General features: G+C 45.7%; 1 protein-coding gene across 1 annotated transcript; it reads right to left on the bottom strand.

Annotated features, from left to right (window-relative positions):
• Positions 1-27,020, bottom strand: card9 (caspase recruitment domain family, member 9; the record flags this gene model as incomplete). The annotated part of the gene is made up of 14 exons (XM_080738821.1): positions 1-68; positions 995-1,097; positions 3,819-3,883; positions 6,367-6,494; positions 8,434-8,494; positions 9,361-9,549; positions 10,225-10,350; positions 11,174-11,365; positions 11,983-12,150; positions 13,167-13,373; positions 15,552-15,670; positions 16,241-16,378; positions 17,257-17,326; positions 26,889-27,020. 13 exons carry the CDS (start codon positions 27,018-27,020, stop codon positions 998-1,000), a joined length of 1,695 nt encoding a protein of 564 aa, XP_080594947.1. The 3' UTR covers positions 1-68; positions 995-997.

Raw genomic sequence — 27,020 nt, 5'->3', positions numbered from 1 at the left:
ACCCAGTGCAACATATCCTTTGAAAATGTGCTGTAGGAATCAATGGTTGAGATGACATCTGGGTTGACCTACAAAAAGACAACAGTAAAGTAGATCAGTAATATAGCTTAACAAATAAGTAGGATGTTATCAGTCAGCTTGATTTTACATTCCGTATCTGATTCAAAATGGATTTATTCAAAGGTTGTTTAAAAACAAACCAACAATCTGTCAAAATGATGCTAGTGAGCAGACTTGACACTGCCATTTTGGTTGTGTACTGTATGGTCCTGAGTTTAGTTATGACATGGCGGCCGAACAATTGTCATAAACACGCCTCCATCACTCTGTGTGTGTGTGTGCGTGTGTGTGTGTGTGTGTGTGTGTGTGTGTGTGTGTGTGTGTGTGTGTGTGTGCGCGTGATGCTTTTGTGTGTGTGAGGTTTCAGATATACTGTTAGTTGGGGGCGAATCCGATATTGCCGTGACGGTGGAGAGCAAAGGTCCGTTTCTCAGTGGTTCTGTCAACGATGAAGGTTAAATAACAAATTGAGCCCCCATGCCCCTTGCAAAAAAGCGTGCAAAATGTTTGACAGCCGCTGAAAGTTTGTGGAAAACAATACCCCACAAAAATCTGCTTTAAGTAGCATGTGAGGGGTCAAACTAGGGTTTTTTAATTATTCTGAATCCATTGCAAGCATTTGTTTTGCATGAAAAACATTCCTTGGGCTAAAAACAGACCCCAAAAGACTGTGAAAAGTGATGACTCATCACTAAACCATAGTTCTGTTGGGCCGTTAGTTAGTTAGTTAGTTAGACATTAGTTGCCAAACATGGCATTTAAAAGTCAGGTGACGAAACATTGCATTCAGTTGCTTTATTTTGTATAGCATAGAAATATGGCATGTAACCTGTGTGTGTGTGTGTGTGTGTGTGTGTGTGTGTGTGTGTGTGTGTGTGTGTGTGTGTGTGTGTGTGTGTGTGTGTGTGTGAGCGTGCGGCCAATCCTACCCTACCAATCATATTCCATCAGAGTCTGTGATGTCACTTCCGCTGCTGTCGTCAAGATTACACGGTGCATGCTCCTTGCCAATGACCTTTGACCTGACGGCTCTCTTCCTGTGGTCAATGGGGATGATGTAATCAATATGTAATCATTATGTAATCATATGCACTGTATGGGAGCTGGTCATATTGTTTAACATACAGTAGGTACCATGTGTGTAATCATATGCACTGTATGGGGAGCTGGTCATATTGTTTAACATACAGTAGGTACCATGTGTGTAATCATATGCACTGTATGGGAGCTGGTCATATTGTTTAACATACAGTAGGTACCATGTGTGTAATCATATGCACTGTATGGGAGCTGGTCATATTGTTTAACATACAGTAGGTACCATGTGTGTAATCATATGCACTGTATGGGAGCTGGTCATATTGTTTAACATACAGTAGGTACCATGTGTGTAATCATATGCACTGTATGGGAGCTGGTCATATTGTTTAACATGCTGTAGGTACCATGTGTGTAATCATATGCACTGTATGGGGAGCTGGTCATATTGTTTAACATACAGTAGGTACCATGTGTGTAATCATATGCACTGTATGGGAGCTGGTCATATTGTTTAACATGCTGTAGGTACCATGTGTGTAATCATATGCACTGTATGGGGAGCTGGTCATATTGTTTAACATGCTGTAGGTACCATGTGTGTAATCATATGCACTGTATGGGAGCTGGTCATATTGTTTAACATACAGTAGGTACCATGTGTGTAATCATATGCACTGTATGGGGAGCTGGTCATATTGTTTAACATGCTGTAGGTACCATGTGTGTAATCATATGCACTGTATGGGGAGCTGCTCATATTGTTTAACATGCTGTAGGTACCATGTGTGTAATCATATGCACTGTATGGGAGCTGGTCATATTGTTTAACATACAGTAGGTACCATGTGTGTAATCATATGCACTGTATGGGGAGCTGGTCATATTGTTTAACATGCTGTAGGTACCATGTGTGTAATCATATGCACTGTATGGGGAGCTGCTCATATTGTTTAACATGCTGTAGGTACCATGTGTGTAATCATATGCACTGTATGGGAGCTGGTCATATTGTTTAACATACAGTAGGTACCATGTGTGTAATCATATGCACTGTATGGGGAGCTGGTCATATTGTTTAACATGCTGTAGGTACCATGTGTGTAATCATATGCACTGTATGGGGAGCTGGTCATATTGTTTAACATACAGTAGGTACCATGTGTGTAATCATATGCACTGTATGGGAGCTGGTCATATTGTTTAACATGCTGTAGGTACCATGTGTGTAATCATATGCACTGTATGGGGAGCTGCTCATATTGTTTAACATGCTGTAGGTACCATGTGTGTAATCATATGCACTGTATGGGAGCTGGTCATATTGTTTAACATACAGTAGGTACCATGTGTGTAATCATATGCACTGTATGGGGAGCTGGTCATATTGTTTAACATGCTGTAGGTACCATGTGTGTAATCATATGCACTGTATGGGGAGCTGCTCATATTGTTTAACATACAGTAGGTACCATGTGTGTAATCATATGCACTGTATGGGGAGCTGCTCATATTGTTTAACATGCTGTAGGTACCATGTGTGTAAGTACTGTGGAACTACAGTATGTTAGTTCAGTGTAGGTCAGGGGTCGGCAACCCAAAATGTTGAAGGAGCCATATTTGACCAAAAACAAATCTGTCTGGAGCCTCAAAAAATTAAAAGCCTTATATACAATAGAGCCTTATAATGAAGGCAACACATGCTGTAAGTGTCTATATTAGCTATATTAGCCTACTATCAAAATGACTAAGTAGGCTACAAATACACAATGAGCATTCAGGATTAAATGTTTATTTTCCCTGCAGCGCATCCTGGAGAGAATGTTGAAATGTAATATTTATTCTACACATGTTTACAGCATTGGAAAACGTTAAGAATGTTTGTGTCATGTCTGTCCTCCTACAGAAACCATATTAAAACAAAAATATATTTTTCCCCCCATCTTTTTCCATTTTCATACATTTTTGAAAAAGCTCCAGGGAGCCACTAGCGTGACCCCGCGGTGTAGCTGATGTCTGTTGTCTGTGAACATGTATATTATATTACTACAGTATGTTAGGTAAGTTCACTGTACATGTATATGAGGCCAGTTGTCTTTAAAAGCCCCTTTTCCACCGACATGGACCAACACCACACCACTCCACACCGCCCACTTGTGCCGGGTTTTCCACTACAAGGACCTGGGTAGAGTGGTGTGAAAGTGGTACTAAACGTGGTACTAAAAAGTATCCAATCCAGAATAGGTCTGAGCTAGGCCAAACAGGGGCAAACACTTCATAATGACTGATCACTCACTGACTTTTCATTTAGACCACCAGGATATAGTTGTAATACATGATAATAGATTCTATTGTGTTACAATTATAACCACTATTATAATCTATTATATTGTATTATAATTATCATAGTAATATATTAATATTTTATATTGTATTATAATCACAGTTATAATCCATTATTGTGCGGTATAATTAGTATAGTTGCAATACAAATTTATGTTGTATTATAATCACAGTTAAAAGGGTCAATTTCTTTCTTAACGATAGGGGTACTTTTGTGTAATGGAAAATGTAGATATTTTAATGTGGTACAGAGTGGTGCGGTGTAGTGTTGTGTAGTGTGCTGCTAAAGCTGCAGTGGAAAAGGGGCTTATGTACCGTGTATTAGTTCAGTTTTTTGAGGTCTCTATTGTTGACATAATGTGAAACAAAACACCCACCTGCGGTAGAAGAAGTTGCGGTGACATCTGCTCCGTGGTCTCCAGCAGTCAGACAGTTCATCCTCCTACAGACAGACAGGCAGATGGGGAACACAGGGAAGCAGGGTTACTCATCACCACACTCAACCTCCAATACTCCCTAAACATCAGCCACCAGGAGAGACTGAATATGAGCCATATCAAACACATGGATATGAGGAGGGGACTGCTCCCAAATCCCAAATTAGTGGAGTGATTGATTGATTGAAGAATGTATTAGAAGTTTGCAATAGTACAAATCACTGGTACACGGTCAACTAAAAGGAGATCCTAGAAAGCAGAGGCTACAGGAACCACACTTTAAGTATCTCATATAATATTGAAAGACAGACGGATAAAAGCATAACATCAAATACAAAGGCAGAAAAAAAGGGTGGGGGAACATGGGGGCTTAGTCTATTTACAAGTCACGGGTAGCAGCCGCCTGAAGGTGACTTTCTCATACCAATTTTGAAGGAGGCTAGGGATGAGTAAAAATGTCATCATTCAAGAGGCAGGACCATGAACACAGAAGGACCCCTGCAGTGACCGTGACTGTCACAGCCACAGGTAAAGTTGTCCCACAGTGTGCAAGATAAAAAAAAAGAACTGTGTAAGTAAATAAGCCATGTGTCGCTTTAGCATCCAGCATTAAATTATTGCTCCATGTATTGTGTGTACTAACTAGACAATCAGCCAGTTGATAGCTCAAAGGACAATGGTGCCTCAAATATTGACGTTGTCATTTTCATTGCAAAAGCATCACTACACATTTATAAGCCCAACCTAGTACTAATAGTTAATAACCTGAGGACAACTGAGAACCTGAACCCTATTCTCAACAGTGAGGCACAGTAATGCAAGGCCAGTCGTTTGGAAGGGAGCTACAGCATGTTCACACAATATGTCTACTGGCTTTGTAATCTTCCTGGGAACTAATAATGATTATTGTCAATCTGTGAGTCCAGTTACTATGTACAGTATGTACATCAGCCTACATCAGCCACTTTTTTAGATGAATTGAGTACACAGGACCACAATGGAAACAAGCCATAGGCTTTCTTGGGAAAATCCTTTTAGCAGACCTTGTATTGCATTGCACTTCCCTGTACCTGTCTCTGCAAACTGTTAATTAAGTATGCAATAAATGAATCAATCAATCAGCCTTACTAATGCTGAAGAAGATGCATTCTGATGGACATTTGCAGGCTCATCAGCCTGTAGTTAGTAAGTAAGTAAGTACTTAAAGGAGGACTTCACCACTTTTCAACCTGTCTTCATATAATAGGTCCTCACTAATGTTCATAATAAAATAGCGCAATTTTTTTCCTACTCTGTCCAAGTCTCCTAGGAGAGCTGTGGGAAGTTCAGAATCCATCGTCTTGTGACATCATCATTTCCCCCCCAAAAGATTTAATCAATATTTTTGAAATATTTAGATTTTTATTATCGCGAGAACAATGGCTTCCACTTTAACATTGCAACTTTTCAGGAATAGAAAGCCTGCAGTTTCTATTAGCTTGGATTCCCAATCGATGATGTCACAAGACGATGGGTTTCTGACCTGCCCACAACCCTCCTCTGAGGAAAATAAATAAATAAAAGCAATTCTTTAGTGAGGACCAATTATATGAAGATAGGTTGAAAAGTGGTGAAGTCCTCCTTTAAGTAAGTTCCAAAGTAGTGGGTTTTTGTTTTTCTCAGCCTGGGGCCCTGGGCTGCCATTACTTCTCATCTGCCTTGAGGTCAATTATTTTATCATCTCTGGAGGGTTAATGTTCGCAGTCTGGGAGCTGCTAATCTTTCACATCAATATTGGAGGCTATCCACATGTACGTAGTATCAGCATTGGAAGCATCCATTAAGTACTGTATGTCCTTCCAAGCTGAGAGACAAAGCTGTCTTCTTTGTCTTTCTAAATGGAGGTAATATTGTTCAAAGGCATCAGCCTTTGAGCCATTAATTTAACAATATGTGTGGTGGTTTGCTTCCAACTCAGCGGCATAATCAGTTCAATGTGCAAACAGCTACAATAAAAAAAATCATATAAAGCATTAAGGCGATTACAACTGATATCATCGATATCTCACTGCCAATAATTAATGACACAATGTTAATTTGTTTGTGTCCTCAAAAGCCCAGTCCACAGTCCACACCAATGACTGGCAAACACACTGGCAAACAAATCCCCAAACTGCACCGACCGCTGCCAACGGGGCAATTGAAGGCCGCTTCAATTTCTCTTCGCATGCATAATGTTTGCCTCCTCTTTTAAGTGCAAAGCTCCTACCGAAGTCCCTCACTGATGGTTGCTACATTCAGTTGAAATTGTTTCAACTTGAGGACAGTAAGTTGGCACTATAAGTTAAGAAGTGTTTGGGCCTTGAGCTGAAAGAGCAGCCTTTCCATACTGGAGAACCTGGTGTAAATGTAATTACATTAAAAGTGATACTGAGGGGAAAATAAAATTCCTCCAAAACAACCCGCGTGGGTGAAGTTGAGTGTCTCTTCCAGACAGACAGAATATTACCCATGCTGCATCAGTGCTGGGTTGCTGTCCTGACTCAGTGGTGCCATCAAGAGGTGATTGGTGGCATTGCAGCGCTGCAGCCTCCTCATTCTCTCCTGAGGTCCCGCTGGGGATGTCATCACTGCTGCCTGTCAATGGATCATGTTATTCTACCATGTCCTCACTACTGTACAATATTATACTGTCATACACCAGGGGTTCCCAAACCTTTTTGTCTCAGGGCACCCCCATAAATATCTTTTTTAATCCGAGGCACCCCTACATTATAATTTTCACTCCCAGCACCTTATATTTATAGCATATCGTCATTGTCCAAAACCGTTCGTTTTGTATTTATCATCTATAAAATGTACTAAACTAGTGAAAACAGCCGATCTACAAGCACACAACGCCTCGCATCGCCTGCTTGTAGATCGGCTGTTTTCACTAGTTTTGTGCGACGGTTTTGTATGATGAAGCAGGGCAAAAGACGTACACATTTGAAACTTGGAGATACGAGGTTTCTGCCGGACAGTGACGATATTTTAGTGATTATGTTTTGCGAGGAAAGCGTTGAGATAATAGGCATTTTGGTTAGAACTTACTGAAAATAACTTTGTACTTTATACTAAATAATATTTTTTCAAGTGTCCAAATAAATTCAAATGACCTCGCGGCACCCCTGGACTGCTGTCACGGCACCCCAGGGTGCCACGTCACCCACTTTGAAAACCCCTGTCATACACAAAACAACACGACAGAACACGACACAAAATGTCCTCACTAGAAAAGTGCACTCCTCTGAGAGCAGATCTCCGCCAGGCCCGGTTGCCTACCCAGAGCTGCGTCAGTCGTGGTGTGCAGCGGTCAGGAAACAAGGAAGGTGCGGGGGGAAATAGAGTTTGTGCCACAGGCGGTGCAACCGTTCGCATTTGCGGTGACCCTGCGGGCGGAAGTGAAAGCGGTTTTGGAGGTGCACTCTATAGAGGCCCCTCGACATTTAAATTTTAATTTGGGGATGATTGGATATTGCGGTCATGATATTCTCGAGACCCAAAATAGAAATTCTATGTCTCCCTGGGACGCAAACTAGTGACAATAGCAGATCTACAAGCTCACAACACAAGCTTGTAGATCTGCTATTTTCGCTACTTTATTTGACTTTATTTCTTTCTACTGAAATAATTGTAATGGTGAAAAAAGGGAGATTTACTGGGTCCTACAGAGGGTTTGGGAACCACTGATATAGGGTGTTTAGATCAAATTCACAAATGTGAATTATCAAAACCCTTGTTGGACAGTCATTGTTACATGACTCACAGCCACTCACCGTGGTGAAATAGATTTTGGCAGGCTCTGCCAAACTCGATTTGTGGAAGTTTTCCCACAAAATTGCGATGCCAATCATAGCTAATCGGAATGAACCAAAATCGGACTAATACATCTACATGATTCAAGGTGTCAAAGTCAATGGTCAATGTGTACCAATCATGGGGCCTATTATGGAATTGTGTCAAGATAAAGCAATCTAGAGAACAAAAATGTGAAGCAGCAAGTTATAATGAAAAAAAAAAAAGAAAATGGGGCAGTGGTTCTTCCTTGGCCAACTGGGAGTGTGACTGCAAAATGTCACGCTGATCAGTCCAGATTAGCTGTACAACAGTACACACGGACAGGTGCGAAAACTAGGGATGCGGTATCGGTACTCGCAGTATTGGTACTCACCCCGATACCAGCCTATTTTGCTGTACTCGTACTTGTCCGATATTGCTCATGGCAGCGCCAGATACCATTTTGTTTCATAATATATGTTGGTAACAACATATCAATTTTATTTTTGGAGCGCCACACACTATTTAAGCACTTGTACAGAAACTTATCGGTATTCACTCAAATTAAGTACTCGTACTTGTACTTGGTCAGAAAAAAAGTGGTATCGGGACATCCCTAGTGAAAACTCAATATATCGTCCCTGGCCGTTCCGGCCTGGCGGAGATCTGGAGAACTATCATGACAACACATCCAATAACATAATACAGTATATACAAATTACAGCACAAACAGAGTGATCTTTTACATTGTGCTCACCTTTAGCCCTGCCCTCTGTGCGCTCAGCCTCCTCACTGCTGGCACTATGGCTCCGCCCACTCTGAGACAACAACACCACAATATATAATGATAATAATGATAAACTAACAAAGCGGCCGAGGGCTCCTCTCATTTCTATATTGTGTGCCACCATCTCTCCTCCGTGCTCTTGTCTGTCACCCATCATCTTACTTCCTAGTTCCTACAATGCATCTGGAGGACAGAGGAGTGAAGAGAGAGGAGGCTTGCCGGAGGAGCTGCTGCTGCAGTATGAGCGAGGATGCACATGTGACAGGTGCACTATCACTTTGCAAGTCTTTTTGGGACCTGTGATGTATAAATGTGGCGTGACAAAAGCTGGAACATACAAACCATGGTGGAAGCAATGCTCTGGATAAGAGGCTAAATGCCCAAATTATAAACTGTGAATTCACCAGGACTCATTTTTATTAGACACTGATAGTGTACTTTCTGTACAATATAGTTGTTCAATTAGTGAACAACTTTCAGGTTTTTGGACATTTTTGAATCTGTCATTCAATGACTGTCTGTATGTAAGACAATTTGTTTATGAAAACTATAATATAAAGCAATTGAAGGCATAACATTCTAAGGCAGCTGAAATTTTGCATGACTATTTGATGGATCAGAAAACATAACGAACAGCCATTTTAGTTGGTCTGTAACTCCATGACAGCACACAAACAGGTAAATCAATTACAGTTGTGTGTGTGTACATGTATAAAATCAATAGCCAAATGATGTACTGTATATCCAAGCATTTTCAAGCAAAACATTTGATTAATCCCAAACCTTTCCCAAGGCCTGGAAAACAGTTTTTCTAATTTCTAAATATTCCCAGGATTGTCATGGCAGTGGGGACCCTGTGTATACAGTAAGTGTGTTATTGATATTTGTAGTGTGTACCTGATGAGTGGAGCAGGTCAGCCTGCGGACGCGGGTCTGCAGCTGAAGCACCTCACCCTTGGAGCGCAGCAGCTGCAGCTGCTGCCAGTCACACCTCTCTGTCAGCTGTCTGAGCTGCTCTCTGTACTGGTCCTTCTCCTGCAGGTAGACGGTGGACTCAGCGTGGAGGTCAGCACGCGACGACATGGCCTGTTAGACAAACATCCACATTAACAAACTATTAATGTGGTCATCGCTTTCAGGCAGCATTCTCTTTTCTTCATGTTTTAACCTAGTGGTTTTCAACTCTTTGCGAATGTCTGTCTGTCCGTCAGTCTGACCATCTGCATGCTGACATCACTGATACTACACAGTGTCGCCATGGTGACAGCCGCATGCTGAAACAATGCCCAAATTTGGAGATGAGCATGGTGACCTCCACCATGGTAACAGCCGCAAGCTGAAAAGATGCCCAAATTTGGAGATGATGTCCACAATCTGTTTGAATGCTGACATCACTGATAATAAACAGTGTCGCCCCCATGGTAACAGCCGCATGCTGAAACAATGCCTACATCACAGACAGGTGTTGCACAACTCGATGTCAATGGTGACTGTTCTGCCCAACGGGCACCGGTCTGGGTTCTCTCTTCTTCTATATCGGTATGCAAAAGCAAAACTGAACTACCGGTAAATGCACATCTGCAGTGTTTGTAGGTGGTCTCCCTACACACTTCAAAGCATATCTGGCACTCTGGACTGCATGCCAGATCTTTATTGTAGTTCACATACAGTTGCAATAACCTTTCTGCATTGGAAAGACTGGGAGAGACTTAAAACATAAGGATTGTAGCTTTAATATCAATACTATGACATGGTATCAACCTTGTCTCTCTCTTTGGACACCTCTTCCAGCTGACGGAGGGTTTGTTCGTTGCGTTGGCGGTACATCTTGGCGTCTCCCTTCAGCCGGGAGTAGCGCAACACCAACTCCTCCATCTGGTCCTGGCTCTGAAAAACAAACACACCTTGAGCTAGGATTGCCTAAACCAACGCACCCAACCTCATCGTTGAAACACTACTTTTACCTTTGTTTTCATATGTAAGTGGAAAGCAGCAGTGAAAGCATCATTGACACACACACACACACACACACACACACACACACACACACACACACACACACACACACACACACACACACACACACACACACACACACACACACACACACACACACACACACACACACACACACACACACACACACACAGAGAGAAGCCAGTCACCTCTGTTAATGACGTGTTCACTGCTGCTAAATCAGCTATTTTAAGATATTTTTGGGGCTTCTCTGTCTTATAGTTTACAGTGTAGATAGACAGGAAACAAGGGAGAGAGACAGGGAGAGACATGCAGTAAAGATCCTCGGGAACGGGACTTGAACCCATGATGCCCTGTCTGATCCATGCTCAGCCCTGCACCAATCAAAGTCACTGGATTGGTCTAAACTTGGGGACTCGGGGGAGTTAAGATTTCAGAATCTCAACAATAAACGCTGGTGTCTACATGACAAGAAAGAGACACTGGTGTCTACATATTGACCAGAAAGAGACAGAGGAGAAAGTGGTACAGTCAGCTGGGGCTTTAAGGCCACTGTGGCCTCAGGTCATGCCATTGGTTTGAGAGGCACCAGGCCAAAATGAGGGGCAACGGCGGCCATGGCCTTCATGGCCTCCATGCAATTCCTGCCCTGGTGGTGATAATGCACCTGTAAAAGCTGTTTGCCAACCACCAATAATCAAACAACAGAAGATGTCTAGAAGGTGTTCTTCACCCTGTTCCTCTCCTCCTCTGCTCGGTGAAGCTCCCTCCTCAGTTTGAAGACGGTAGAGAGGAGGTCCAGCTGCCTCTCCTCTCTCTTCTCCTCCTTCTTCACCTCCTGCCCTTTCTTCTCCTCCTCTCCCCCTTTCCTCTCCCCCTCCTCCTCCTTTGCACCGTTGTGTTGGGAGGTGCTGAGCTTCCTGCTCTGAAAACATGCACGCACACACACACACACACACACACACACACACACACACACACACACACACACACACACACACACACACACACACACACACACACACACACACACACACACACACACACACACACACACACACACACACACACACACACACACACACACACACCCCATCTGAAAACTGATTCTACAGCAGTGGTTCTTGTGGGTCGGGTCCCTCAGAGGGGTCCCCAAATTATTTTGGGGACCCAGATGATTAACTTAACGTGCAACATTGTTTTTCTCACTCAACAGTGAACAAAACAGCGTAAAGTGTAAGTGTATAGAGGGTGTCTGCTCATTTCTAAAGTGACAATTTAAAGACTTTTTAATACCTCCAAAATGACAAATTAAACTTTGGCCAAATTGACAGATATTAGAGGCTTTGCGAGGCGTTGTGAGCATGTAGATCTGCTATTTATATATACAAAATGTAATGCCTCAACTCTTAGTGCTCTTAGGGTGGGGGTGTCTCCAGTTAAAATATGATTATTTTGGGGGTCGCGGCCTGAAAAGATTGAGAACCACTGTTCTACAGTACAGCAGATATTTCAGTCGATTTGTCCGTCTGTCCGTCCTACCTCCAGTTCTTTGACTCTCTCTGACAGCAGGACGTTGTGCCTCTGGAGGCTCAACAGCGCCTCCTGGCTGGGTCTCTGCTCCATGGCAGAGCGCAGCGTCACCGTGCGGTGGCGGGCCAGGCGGTTGGCGCTCTCCGCACTCAGCAGACTGTGTTTCAGTTTCTCTATCTGGACACACACACACACACACACACACACACACACACACACACACACATACACATACACATACACACACACACACACACACACACACACACACACACACACACAGTGAACGATGTGGGGGGTGGGTTTCTTGGCACACTTCGAGTCTAGGGTTGGGATCCTTTAGGATTTTGACGATTCCGGTTCTTTAAAGACAACTTAGTTTTTTTACAACAAGGTTTCATATTTTAGATTGTAATTACCGTAGAGAAAAGAAAAGATGAGAGTTAAAATGTTTTCATTTACTTCTTTCTATAGTTTTTAGCGATTTCGGCGATTGAACTGCGATTTCTTAAGTCACATCTGCCCATGAAGGATTGTGGTGCATCTTGTGAATGGGCTTATTGTGTCTAAAAATACATATTTAGCCACTTGTACGCATGCCCCCAACCACTGGAATCAAAGTCATTAACATCGGTAAAACGATAGAAAGCAGTAAATGAAAACATGTTAACACTCATCTTTTCTTTTCTCTAATTACAATCTAAAATATGAACCCTTGTTGTAAAAAAAACGAATTTTGTCCGTTAACAATTCCATCTATATACAGTATATGTTTTCAAATGCTTGATTTTGGCCTTCTTTATCATTTTTGATATAAACATGATCATACATAATACATACTGTATAGTATTGCTACTACTGGTTCTCAAAGTGAGGTACATCTCTGGGTTACTTGAGGGGCTCCCACACTTAAGGGTCTGACATTTGTACAGTCTCAGAGTTATGGTGGGCCTTGAAATTAAAACGTTTGAGAACCACTGACCGTGTGATAAAACCAGTTGCGGAAACGGTTCCAAATGTGATGGAACCGATTCCGGTTCCTCGATGTTGGATCCAGTTCGTCCGATTCCGGCTCCCAACCCTATTTGAGCTGCTTTAGTTTAGTATAAATCGAACATCTTTGTTGGATCTATGCCACAGAAGATTAAAGCACTTTTATAAAAGGCAAAACGTGGGTCCATATATACTTGTACCTCCAGCTGTAGATCTCTGTTGGCCAGCAGAGCGCTGTTCTTGTCATCGCTGAGTGCGTTGATGTTGGTCATCAGCAGGTAGTTGTGTTCTCTGAGTTGTTTCACCTCCTCGCTCAGCCTGTCTCTCTCCTCGCGCACCTTCTGCACACGCTCAGAGAGCTTACGCACCTCCCTGTCCCTCAGCTGCTGCTGTCGAGTGGTCTCCTCCTGGAACACAGCAGAGCAGGGGTCTTCAGAAGAGCAGAACAATGTCTGCCCCCGAATAGGAATGCTGGGGTTCTAATAATAATAATAATAATAGTAATACTACATTTTATTTATAAGGAAACATTAAGAAAACAACTAAGAATTAAAACGAGAAACAAAGAAGTGAATAAAATCAGAACGTTGTTCACCTATACACAGCTAAGAAAAGGTTTAACACATAAAACATCCATAAGACTGTCTAGGCAAACGGCTTGTTAAAAAGAAAAGTCTTTAGTCCCCCTTTAAAAGTGTCATGGACTGTGGTGCTCTCAGGTGGTCGGGGAGGTCATTCCACAGTCGAGGAGCAGCTGAGCTGAAAGCCCGGTCCCCATAGTGCGGAACTTAGTGTTTTTGTGATTAACTCACTTCAAAGGAAAGGATCGCTCAACTCTAGGACGATCTGGAGCAGTTCAGGGTATATTGGGTGCAGATTCAGATAATACGTATAGAACAATGTACTAGTGGTTTCTAGTGGTTAACTCATTCAGGACTGAGGCTGATTCTAAAAATGCCTTCTAAATCCTGAAGTGTTCTGAAAAACAAATATCAAGGGTGTACTTTATTGTTACGTCTTTTGTACAGTACAGGTACATAAGAGTAAAACTTTTTTTTTCCTTCAGACAATGCCGTGGGGACTGCCCATAAGTCCGAAGGTTCATTAGTCCGATTAGTTAGGGTTACTGAGGTTAGGGTAAGGGGCGCTGGAAGTGGGGTGCTGAGGGAGCTGCAGCTCCCCTGGTGGTGGGGAGAAGAAGAAAAAAAAAAACGTTTTTCTTTTTTTTCTTTTTTTAAATAAGCCTATACTAGACCTTACCCGTTCAAAGATGTGTGCTCCAAAATATGTGCAGAGTGTGGGTTGTGGGGAAAGTTACTGTAACTGGTGCGTGCGTGAGAGCATCATAATGTAAGGAGCAGCTCATGGAGGAGTGTATATTTATTTACCCGTTGGAAGATGAGACACACATCAAACGCACCGAGAGAGAGAGAGAGAGAGAGAGAGAGAGAGAGAGAGAGAGAGAGAGAGAGAGAGCACATTCCTGAGAGAATGCACATTCCTAACTGTGAGAGAGGGAGCTGTGTGTGTGTGTGGGGCTCCAGATCCCATGGCCTGGAGGAACAGACCATAACCCTGGCAACAGACAGTAGAAAACGCTAATAAACAGCTTTAATTTGGGAGAAATGAAATTCGGGCTCCGTCAGCGTTGGTATAATGCTAATGGCCAATACCATGTGAACTTTGGGATCAGTTGCTGAAGCGAGTGAATAGATAAACGTAGATAAGCGTGAGCGTTAGAGCGTGAGTGAGTTTGGAAAATTATATGTTTGATATACACACACACAGAGCTATATTAACTCTTATTGTGCCAATCCCTAACTAGTTCGGCTTTATTTGGACCTTATCAGGGTGCCGATCCCGAACTAGTTCGGCTTTTTAAAACCACACTGTGTGTTTTTTGTTTTTTTTTGAGCCGGGCCGCCGGCCGTCATCTGTTTACATTTGACTTCCGTGTTTCCACGGAAGTCAAATTTAAATCCTGCTTTGATGGCACACCAAAGTCTATTTATTTGAGAACTAGAAACTGTCTATAGGCTCATTGTTGCAAACTAACACCGTTGTATATGGGGAATAAAAAACAGTAGAAAACTGTTACAAAAATAATACCAGATTTTGTAGTGTGTGCGTGAGTGACTGTGTGTGTGCATGCGTGCTGTGTGTTGCACTGTGTGCTAAAATAACTAGTAACTATATAGCTCCTTGTTACACCGTTGTGCGGGGAATAAGCACCCGAAACCATAATAAAAATAACCCAAAACCGGATAAAAAACGTGAATTTGTCGGTGTGCGGCCTTTGGCCGCACGCATGAACTCCTCCAGGCTCAGCTCCCCTTGGGATTTGGGAGTTCCAGCGCCCCTGTTAGGGTTAGGGTTAGAGTTAGGCATAGTATTCTTAACAAATTCGGACTAATGAACATTCGGACTAATGAACATTCGGACCAATGCCATGGCACCGCAGTGGTATACAGTATATTCAAACATGACAAAAATGTATGTATGTATGTATACTGTACTTAGCAACGCCTACCCCAAAAGGGGTTCCTGTCCTAAATGTGTCAAAGCCCTATAGTTGCCAAGCTGACCTGGTCCTTGGCTATGGAGCATGCAGTCTGACGCCTGCGTTTCTCTTCTTGCAGCGCCCTCTGCAGGCAAGACACCTCTGACATCAGAAACTCTGTCAGACCTCTGTCACCTGCTGTGTCTGCACGCACACACACACACACACACACACACACACACACACACACGCACACGCACACGCACACGCACAAAGTTATAACACACTGTCAGAACGAATACGAGATCGCTTGCCCCAAATCACACTCGCCTCTAGCGTCTATGACTGGTTACGTTCAGGACTGGTAAACTATTCCTAAACTGTAAAACCTAATCCTATTCCTAATCTTTAACCTCAATAAAACTATGTCTAACCCTAAACTCATATCTAACCTTATTCTCAGTAAAACAAATAGAACCGCCACAACGAGCAGTTGGCGTTAAGGTCGCCAGAAAAACATTAGGGCGAGTGTGAATTGGGGCGAGTGATCTGGTTACCGCCAGGACACACACACACAAACAGTTAGAACACACACACACACACACACACACACACACACACACACACACACACACACACACACACACACACACACACACACACACACACACACACACACACACACACACACACACACACACACACACACACACACACACACACACACACACACACACACACACACACACACACACACACAGGTCCAGTCCTTACCAACCAGAATGCTGAAGGTTCTGTTGGGTTCCTTCCCGGTGATGCGGCTGTACAGCTGAGGATAGTCCAGCTCCAGGCTCTCTAAGAAGGCTGTGTAACCTTTGGCCCCCGACCTCTGGAGGATGTCCAGCAGTGCTCCTACACAAGGTCAGTATTCTCAGCATCGTGTTGAGGCAAGGCCCCACAGGCACACACATATCTCCTACACAAGGTCAGTATTCTCAGCATCCTGTTGAGCCAAGGCCCCACAGGCACACACATATCTACCGTTTTAACCACTTCAACCCAGGCGTCCCTAATTATGGAAGGTTATCTAAAGGTTTTCAAAGATTTATACCTAAAAATAGGAGATCTACAAGCTCACAACACATCCCGTTGTGACGCGTTGTAGCTTCTAGACCAGATATTTTTTTTTTTTTATAATATAACAAAGTGGGCAAATACAGTATAGGGCTCCTGTATAGATGGATAAAAAAAGGTGTGTGTTGGGTCTAATCCCCCAGACAGTGCAGGGGTCCTCAACGTTTTCAGGCCACGGAACCCCTAGCTCAGAGAGAGAGATGAAGCAGGGACCCCCACCACATATTGTATGAAATTGTGTTGCAGATAAAAAAAAAATGTCATAGATTTCACTCATAGATTGTTTGACAGCACGGTCATCAGTAAATGTATGTTTTCTTTGATTGTTTAGACAACATCTTTTGTGTATTTTCAGATATTTAAATTAATTAATTTAAACCCTCAAAACGTAGTAAATCTGACATTTGGCTCTGTACTTATTCTCTTCTTCTATCTACACCAAGCCTCTTTACCGGAAATAGCCAACCTACAAGCTCACAGTAGGTTGGCTGTGCTTGTAGATCAGCTATTTCCGGCTAATGTTCCCCGCCCTCACAATAAAAAAGGTCCTATCACACAAAGATTTGGTGGCCCCCCCGGTAGAAACTCTGAGGACCCCCGGGGGTCCCTGTTGAAGACCCCTGCCTTGGTGCGTTGCTCACAGGTTCTGTTCTTACCCACTTTGCGTCGCCTGATAACGAGCATGGGGTCGTTAAATATCTGCTCCTCATCCTCAGGACCGATTACCTGCCAACAACACATGCACTGATTAGAGATGTAAGACTATCCCACCTGTAAATGGAATACAGTATTCTGTAAATTCAGAGAATTGCGTACTATTGGAACATCCAATGCAAATAATTGTATTCTTTTTATCAGTCTTTATTGCGTAAATTCAATGTACAGATTATTGATGTTTTGCTTTTATAGATTTTATTGAATACCGTAGGTTCTTGGTTTACCCATTTAGATTACTAGTTTACTGTCAATATTCCAGGATGACCTCCCACTTGGGTAATGACGCCCCCTGGCGATCATTCAGAGAAACTACTTCAGCTCCCGTACTAACGTAGGTAGGAAGGGCCTGTCACTCAAACCGGAGTGACCCGCCTCCAGGCTATATAAGCCCCCGGAGGCGGAAGTAACATCCTCTTTTCACTCTCTGCGATATCACATTCAGATAAGTTGAAACTCAGCCTTTGTATTATTATTCTTCGCGCATTAGCCTAAAGCGGTGGCATTGGAGTCGCCCACCGGCGAGTGTTGAATTAACCCGTACTTAAGAATACTTATTCTTGTTCCGTCCTAAATCGACGGTTATTTCCTTTTATAACAAAGGATTATTACTGCTTGTTCAGGCCTCCGCCGAAGCAAGCGTGGCATAGCATTAGCCGTTAGCTTGTTAGCTCGTCTGCTATTTGTTAACGTTAGCTACACTGCTTACCGCTTGTTCAGGCCCTGCCCGAATCAAGCGTGGCCTAGCCTTAGCCGTTAGCTTGTTAGCTCGTCTGCTTCTGGTTAACTCTATCTACAGTGCTTCGCCATGGATCCTCTGGCCTTCCTGCCGAGGCAATGTCCAGGCTGTCCAGGACTCATCGACGGACAGGATCTTCACCCTCTCTGTGTCGGCTGCATGGGCGTTGCACACGCCTTCTCTGCACTGAGTCCTCAGGGGAGAGCAGGACCTTTCTGTGACTTCTGCGTGGCCTACGACCACGATGTACTGATACACCGGTTCTACCTAGCCAGGGCAGGCCTCGGGGCCTGCGCTCCACCAGGTGGGTCCACTGCTCTCAACCCCACAGCCCAGTCTTTCCTTCCCCAGGCGGCCCGCACCGTTGGTCAAGGTGCGGCGCTGCCTTCCGGAGATCCGCTTGGCAAACAGCGCGCCATTCCAAGTCAAGATGGCGCCGTGCTACATGAGACACCGCCTGCCGCGCAACCGACCGCAGCTAGCTCCACTGTCACTGGAGCTGGCGGGTCTGGTGAAGTCGCCGCTAAGAAGGCGACCAAGAAGGCTAACATCCCTCCGGTAGCCTTTTCCCCTTCGGGCGCGGTGCCCAAAAAGAAACGCTCGGATGTGACCGTCGGGGACGTCCCCCTCGACGTGAGCATCACCAAAACAGTCCAGACTTTCAGGCGAGAGTCGGACCTGAGCTCCTGTCAGAGCGAGGGTTCTGGTTCTGAATACTCTGGATACACGGCCGAGGAGGAGGAGGACTCCGTCGAGGACGAGGGTTCTCGACTCACGGTCACTGTGAAAGGTAATGCCCCTGCGGCTCCAGCACGTCAACTGGACGCCGCAGGGAGCTCCCAGGCCTCCTCAGGCACCACTGCCCCTCCACCCGCCAGTCAAGCGAGTGAAGCGGGAGCAGAGGACGTCGATTCTGCAGCAGAAATGCTGGATCATCTCACAGTCTACATGAGAGCTCTGGCCAGAGTTGGAGAGGAGTTGCCACCTCCTCTCCCCTCTGAAGAGGCCGAGGATGATGACGAAATGCCCGGGCAGGAGCCTTCGGTTCCCGCCCCGTATGTCCTCTCCAGGCTGCCGCTGGTGAAAGGTTTCACCAAGGCCCTCCATTCCTCATGGAAGACACATAAAGACCCCAGGAAGCTGCCTTTTTCTGTGTTGGATTTGGTGGGCGGTGCGGAGGCAGGCATGTCCACCTGCCCTAACCTGGACCACCTGTTGGCACAATCTTTTCTGGGTTCCGTCAGACCCCAGTACAAGGATGTAGGCACGGCTAAAAACGGGCCGTTTGTCGGCCCCGTCGGCACCAACCCGCCGGGGTTCACTGTCCTGGAGGACAAGCTGCAGTCGGACAGGGCTCGTAACGCCTACCGGTCCGCTGCTCTGGCCGCTAAGGACCTGAATCTGATCCAGCTCTTGCTCGCTTCCACCAAGGACCTGGTCAAAGGTCTGCCCACGGGGGAGCACACAGCTGAACTGAACACTCTATTTGACATCATGCTAAAGGTCAATTGGCATGCGGTTAAGTGGATGGGCAGGTCCATGGACTACAACCTCCAGTCTGAGAGAGCCCGCTGGCTCGATTATGTCGACCTCGAGCCTAAGAGGGACGTGGGCGAGAAGCCTCTAGGTCCTCGCGGGGAGATGTACAAGTCTCTCATAAACATGGAGAACAGTCCCACCACCCTCATGGGTGGGGGCTTGGAGCTGCTGCAGGGTAGAGTTACCTTCTTCAAGGCGGCTAAGGACATCGTCGAGTCCACCACAGTGCCACAGGAAGAACCGCAGCAAGCTAGGAGGGCGTCCCGCTCCTCCCGCGCCAAGGAAAGGGGCCGCTCTGCTTCTTTTAAGAAGCACTCGTCTTCCTCCAGGGGAGCCTCTGCAGCCAGGGCGCCTGACAGGCCCCGCAGCAAGGTGGTGGTTCCCGAGCGCGCTCAGCCGCGCCGCCCGTCCAAGGATGGCAGGCAGCAGTCTTCATACCGCGGTGGCCGCGGTAGGGGACAGCGCAAATGACACTCAGAAGAGGGGGATTGTGCTGGGGCGGGGGTCCGAGGTGTCTCTCGGTCCCCCTCCCCCCAAACGAGGGCGTTTTTCGGTACCCCGTGTCGGGGAAATGAAAATGTTGATTTTGATGCCTCCTGTGTCGACAATAAATATGTTGAAAGAGCAAAGTCTGTCTCTGTCCAACTCTCTCGCACTAGCACAGACGACCCCATCGTGCATGCCTCCTGTAGTAATGATGAAGTCCTGTCAGGACTCGATAATCAATCACAGGTTTTATCGGAAACCAGTAATGTTAATGTCAAACAATTATGTGGTTCCTCAAGCGCGCGAGGGGGATATCCCTCGCGTCGACAATATGACTCCTTTATGCATGCCTCCTGTAAGAATGATGGAGTCCCGTCAGGACTCTTTAATCAGTCAGAGGTTTTATCAGCAACCAGTAATGTTAACGTCAAACAATTATATGGTTCCTCATGCGCGCGAGTGGATTTTCCCTCGCGTGAGCGATGCTATGAATTTAACCTTGAGTCAGAAATTCTGTCGGCCTACTATGAGCCCGGGTCAAGGGACAAGCATAAAGGCCTTAGAGCAGGTATTAAACGTAAAAGTTCCTCTCCTGTCAGGGGAGAATGCTTTAGTTGTGGGCGAGTCTGTTTATCAGTCGAATCGCTTTGCTCTTCCTGTCGCTCTATCGAGCGAAAACCGAACGCTTCCGGTTTCACCGGATACGGATTCGCTAGCTCCCCGCTTCCGGTCCGGCCGCAAAAGAGCTCCGCTAGTCAAGCGGTACAATCAGAAGGTGTTCCCGCCTTGCGGCCTATTGAACCCCTGCGCTCCGCATCCGGGTGTTCCGGATACGGATACGCAGGTTCCCCACTTCCGGTCCCGCCGCAAAATAGCTCCGCTAGTCAAGCGGTACAACCAGAAGGTGTTTCCGCCATGCGGCCTATTGAACCCTTGCGCTCCGCATCCGGTCGTTCCGGATACGGATACGCAGGTTCCCCACTTCCGGTCCGGCCGCCAAAAAGCTCCGCCGTCACGGAAGCACAGTGGTGGGGTTTCTCTCGCTCAAAACACGCTAGCACGCTGTGCGCGCCAGTGGAAGTTATGCAACCCGAGCCATTGGGTATTTCGAACGATAACCAGGGGTTACAGGTTACAGTTCGCAGATATACCCCCGCTTTCGAGCAGGGTTATTCATACCAGAGCACGTGGTTTAAAAGCAAGTCTTTTGAGAGAAGAGATCAGCTCATTGCTAAGCAAGGGTGCTATAGTGGAGCTGGACAGGACCCAATCCCGCATGGGATTTTGGAGCCGTTATTTCCTGGTGCCCAAAAAGGGGGGGGGGCTACGTCCCATCCTGGACCTAAAGGCACTAAACGTGTACCTGAAGAAATACGTTTTCAGGATGCTAACAGTACCCACCATGTTACGGTCGGTCAGGCAAGGGGATTTCCACTGTTCAGTGGATCTGAAGGATGCTTATCAGCACGTCCAGATTTATCCCCCACACAGGAAATTCCTTCGGTTCGCCTTCGAGGGTCGCCTGTACGAGTATACAGTACTCCCTTTCGGTCTGTCACTGAGCCCGAGGGTTTTCGTGAAAGTGACCGAAGCAGCCATCGCCCCGCTGAGACAGCAGGGCGTCAGGTTGGCGACGTACATCGACGATTGGATGATTTCAGCGAGCTCCGCCCACGAAGTGGCGCGTCACACACAAGTGGTTTTGGCTCACCTGAAGGCCTTAGGTTTCATAGTCAACCACGGCAAGAGCATGCTGACTCCAGCAAGTCGTCTTACATTCATTGGGGTCCTTCTGGACTCATCCGACATGTCGGCCCGTCTCTCAGAGGAGAGGGTGGACAGGTTTCGGGAAAGTCTCGACTCCTTTCAAGTGGGCCAGGAGGTCACTTACAGGAGTTGCATGGTACTGACGGGAATGATGGCTTCCGCAGTACATCTGTTGCGTTTGGGCAGGTTTCATATGAGACCTTTTCAAAGATGGATGTTATCCCTCGGGATCCCGCCCTCCTTGAAGTACAAGAAGGTTACGGTTTCCCCTTCCTGCGCGATCGCCCTGTCTCCGTGGCTGGTGGAGGGGTTCCTCACCAGCGGAGTCTCGATTGGCGAGGTGGTTTCCCGCAAGTCGATCACGACAGACGCCAGTCTCAGTGGATGGGGAGCCACTTTCGAGGGGCGCACAGCGCAGGGGCTTTGGCCTCTGGAGATGAGGGGTCGTCACATCAACTATTTGGAGTTGATGGCTATACTCCTGGCGCTCAAGCATTTCGAGCCTTGGATTTTGCATTGTCACGTCCTGGTCAGGACAGACAATACGACGGCCATGTTTTATGTCAACAAACAGGGGGGCCTGTCGTCGTTGCCACTGGACCGTCTGGCTCGAGAATTGACGGTTTGGTGCTTGTCGCGCCTCAAGTCGATCAGGGCCTTACACGTCCCAGGTCTCCTCAACAGCGGAGCAGATCTCCTGTCCAGGGGAGGTCCTCGCTACGAGGATTGGTCTCTCCACCCCAGGGTGGCGAGCCAGATTTTTCGCAAGTTCGGTCAGCCAGTGGCGGACCTGTTTGCGTCAGCGGAGAATACGAAGTGTCCGTTGTTCTTCGCGGTGAAGGGCAGTCCTCCCTTGGGGTTGGACGCCTTAGCGCACACGTGGCCGAGAGGTCTACTGTACGCGTTTCCCCCCTTCGACTTAATCCGACCCACTCTGGAGAGAGTCAGGAGGTTCGGTCTGGAGATGCTCCTGGTGGCTCCCTACAAGGGCACGTGGAGATCGGCGATCGCCCCTCTCCTTTGCGAACCGGGTTGGCAGCTGCCTCAGTGCAGGGACCTGTTGAGTCAGGCCAGGGGGGAGATCTTCCACCAAGACCTGCAGGTCCTAGACCTGTGGGTTTGGCACGTGAAAGGTTAAACCTGCTGGCAGCCGGTTTTTCTTCTGGAGTGGTTGCTACCATTCAGAGTGCTAAGGCGCCCTCTACGAGGGCGTCTTATGATGGAAGGTGGAATGCCTTTGAGGACTGGTGTGAGTCGCGTGTTCCACCTGTGGTGGCTCATGTGGCGTCAGCCCAGGAAATTCTGGAATTTATGCAGAACCGCTTGTGAAGTGGTCTAGCATTTTCTACCCTTAGGGGGTATTTGGCGGCTATTAATGCCTGTCACCTGGGGGTGGCGGGCAAGGCACCTTCTAAAGTCCCGGAGGTCATCAAGTTCATGCAAGGAGTTGAACGTTTGAGGCCGGTGACTAGGTCTTTGTTCCCAGTTTGGGATCTGCAGGTGGTTCTAGGGGGCCTATGTCGGGCTCCCTTTGAGCCGCTTGTAGGGATGCCTTTGAAACTTTTGAGTTTCAAGACGGCTCTTTTGCTGGCTTTGGCCACGGCTAAAAGAGTTGGTGACCTGCAAGCTCTCTCGGTGTCTGCGGAGTGCATGCAGTTTATGAACAATGATCTCAAGGTGTTGCTCAAGCCTCATCTTAAGTTTGTTCCTAAGAACATGGTGGTTCCTAAGGAGCCTGTTGTTCTTCTGGCTTTTCATCCTCCTCCGTTTGTCTCGGTGGAGGATGAACGGCTGAATTGCCTTTGTCCTGTCAGGGCATTGAAGGCCTACTGTGACAGGACTGCTGGTTCTAGAGCTTCTTCTCAGCTCTTTGTAGAAATGGGCAATGTTCTTGTCAGAAAGCCGGTGTCTAGACCCACTCTTTCGAGGTGGATTGTGGATGCTATTAGGCTGGCTTACTCTAGTGCGGGTGTGGAAGTGCCGGCGGCACTTAAAGCCCATAGCACTAGAGGTGTGGCTACTTCGTGGGCACTGGCAAAGGGAGTCTCCGTTCAGGAGATTTGTGTTTCGGCGAATTGGTCTTCGCCTTCTACCTTTGCAGCCTACTATCACCTGGATATCGAATCCTCTTCGCTAGCGCATTCGGTTCTGGGTGCAGTTGCCTCCTCTATGTCATAGAGGAGTCGGATCTTCCCCTCCCACAGGTGGGCATGTAGCCACCTGGGGTACTTTGGGGGGACCCTGTGTTTTCCTTATATAGTGTGTCTTACTTATAAGGCGGACTTGTCCTTTTCATTTAGTTGAATGAGGCGGACTTCGGTCTGTCAGGGTCTCTCTTTATTTTCTCATGCCTTCACACCCAGGTCCGGTGGGCCTGGGACCTTCTGGGTGATGGGTCACGCCCGTTTGGGCTGTGCTCACCCGTATGAGGGGTGTGTGGGGGTATGAGAGTAGGTTGTGGCTTAGAGGGGAGTTTAAGAATCCCAAGTGGGAGGTCATCCTGGAATATTGACAGTAAACGGTAGGTTCCGTACGGAACCATTGTTTACTTAGATATGGAAGGATGACCTCCCACGTAATGCCCCTCTGTTTCACTGAATGTGGCAGAGAGTGGTATTAAGAGGATGTTACTTCCGCCTCCGGGGGCTTATATAGCCTGGAGGCGGGTCACTCCGGTTTGAGTGACAGGCCCTTCCTACCTACGTTAGTACGGGAGCTGAAGTAGTTTCTCTGAATGATCGCCAGGGGGCGTCATTACCCAAGTGGGAGGTCATCCTTCCATATCTAAGTAAACAATGGTTCCGTACGGAACCTACCGTTCTCTGGGGTGGTTCCTCGCACAAAGTATTTTCAGATGTGGGTCTGCGGCAAACTATATATCAACCTGGGGTTCCCAGTTCCTAAAAAGTTTGAGAACTACTGTTGGATCGACAATGCACCTGAACTTTAAAGACCAACATGCCTATGGGCAGAAGTACAGTTGCTGCATTACTGTACTTGCACAATGTGGGCACAGTGGGCGTGTGAATGACAACTGTCGGTCAAAAATTAGGAAGAACACTTGTGCTGCGCTATTTTTTATAGTTTATAGTTGTGATTTAGTTGCTGTAGGGCAGTAACCTTATATTATTTCCAACTTTTAGGGTTTTTTCATAAATGAATGCCCTACTTGTCTTAATCATACATACAGTGTAGCACAAAAGTAGCAAATATACAAGCTTGAAACGTGGCATGAAGCGACATGTTTTGAGCTTGTAGGTCTGCTGCTTTTGCTACTTTTGAATTTAAATACTAAAACGTAACAGTTTCGGACATATGATGTTTCCATCCGACAGATAAGAGACGATAATAAGGCCCTAATCCTGCATTTATAATGGGATTCTATTTGAAACATTCTGGCTAGAACATTCACTCCTTCTTCTTTCATGTATCGTCGTCCTTGATTATTGGGTGGCGACATTTGTTTCACAAGATTTTCTTGGTACAGTATGGGGAGTACACGTGGAAGCACTCGTCCACTCCACCAACATTCACTGCCACTTCTCAAAAGCATATGTAATGTTGTATCTTTATTTAAATACACGTTGCCATGGTGTCAACAAAAACATTTTGTTGAGCTCTGACATCAATAAAATGGAACAGGAAGTACTCACTGCCATAATAATGAATGACTAAAAGTCATAGTAGGCACAAGCTTTGACGGTAAGGAAGTTTGCTCAGCGGAAAGGCATATAAAATGTGCTCTGAATTCCTTTAAACTATATTCTGAATAGATAACAGTATGTTATTTTCCCATGTTCGATTCATATATTAGATTTACATTTGTTTCTTATTTCCACATGTAGGCAAGCCTAATTTATTTTAAAATTATGAATCGGAATTATTGGACACCATCACAATTCCCATAACGCAAACGCAAATTCCCATAGAAAGGAGGTGTCATTCACTGCTCACTGTTATTTCCTCTAAGACATGTATTAGTGTTTAATTTAAAAAAAATAGTTATTAGAGCAATTCCTGCTCTGTGTGAACGTACAGTACGTACAATGAGCTTCTGATTTAGATTATTACAACAGACAAGGATGAGAGGAGAGGAGTACCTGAACCTGACATACGGTAGATATAAAGTGATGCACCTGACATTGGCGTAGATAAGAAGCGATGAGGAGGATAGGAGTACCTGACATTGGCATATCTATAGATGAGGAGTGATAAAGACTACCTGACACTCTGCATACTGTAGATAAGGAGTGATGATGACAGAATAGGAGAGGATGGGAGTACCTGACATTGGCAGAGATAAGCCGTGATGAGAGGAGAATGGCAGAGGAGAGGATGATCACCTGCCATTGGCAGAGTTAAGGATGAGGAGTGATTAGAGCAGTACTTGTTGCACTTTGGTGTAGATAAGGAGAAACGAGAGCTTAGTAGAGGAGTAAGGAGTGATAAGAGGAGTACCTGACATTGCTACTCCAAGTGATGAGAGGAGAATGGCAGTGTATATGACACTGGCGTAGATAAGGACTGATTAGAGAATAGGAGAGAAGAGTACCCAACATTGCCGTATGGACAGTAGATGAGAGAGGAGGGGATAGTCCAGGCGTTTCGGGCAGTATTTTGATGGAATCGTGCACTTTATGAAAGAAGCATGAAATTTGGCACACAGTTAGAACATGCCATATGGAACATTTTTGGCTATAGGGGCATCGCAGATTTGTCTTGGGAAACTTTACTATGGCGTAAAATAACCCAAACTAGTGAAAACAGCAGATCTTCAAGATTGGCTATTTTCACACTTCTTAATGATAATTTTCTTACATTTATGGAATTTCTTGAATGTATTTGTTTGTTTAGTTTCAAAAGGCACAAAAAATAAAGGCTATTTCTATTAAAATGTTGATTTTTGAAATATATATTTTTAGATATGGGAAAATATTGTTTTTACTCAAGCCATGACCCATAAAGATTGGTTCGTGACACACAAACAGGTCCCAACCCACATTTGGGAAACAGTGATTTTAGAGAATAGAAGAGAGGAGTTACCTGACATTGGCGTAGATAAGGAGTGATGCGGGAAGGATCGATGGTTTTGATGAGCAGCATTCTGAAGTCTTCCAACTGGAGCCAACAGGCCTCCTCCTCCAACACACACACGGCCTGCACGTCTCCTGCCAT

The sequence above is a fragment of the Nannobrachium achirus genome (genome assembly GCF_963921795.1).
Source record: "Nannobrachium achirus genome assembly, chromosome: 12".
Lineage (NCBI taxonomy): Eukaryota > Metazoa > Chordata > Actinopteri > Myctophiformes > Myctophidae > Nannobrachium > Nannobrachium achirus.
The sequence above is the reverse complement of the archived record's forward strand: the minus strand, read 5'-3'. Positions and strand labels throughout refer to the sequence as shown.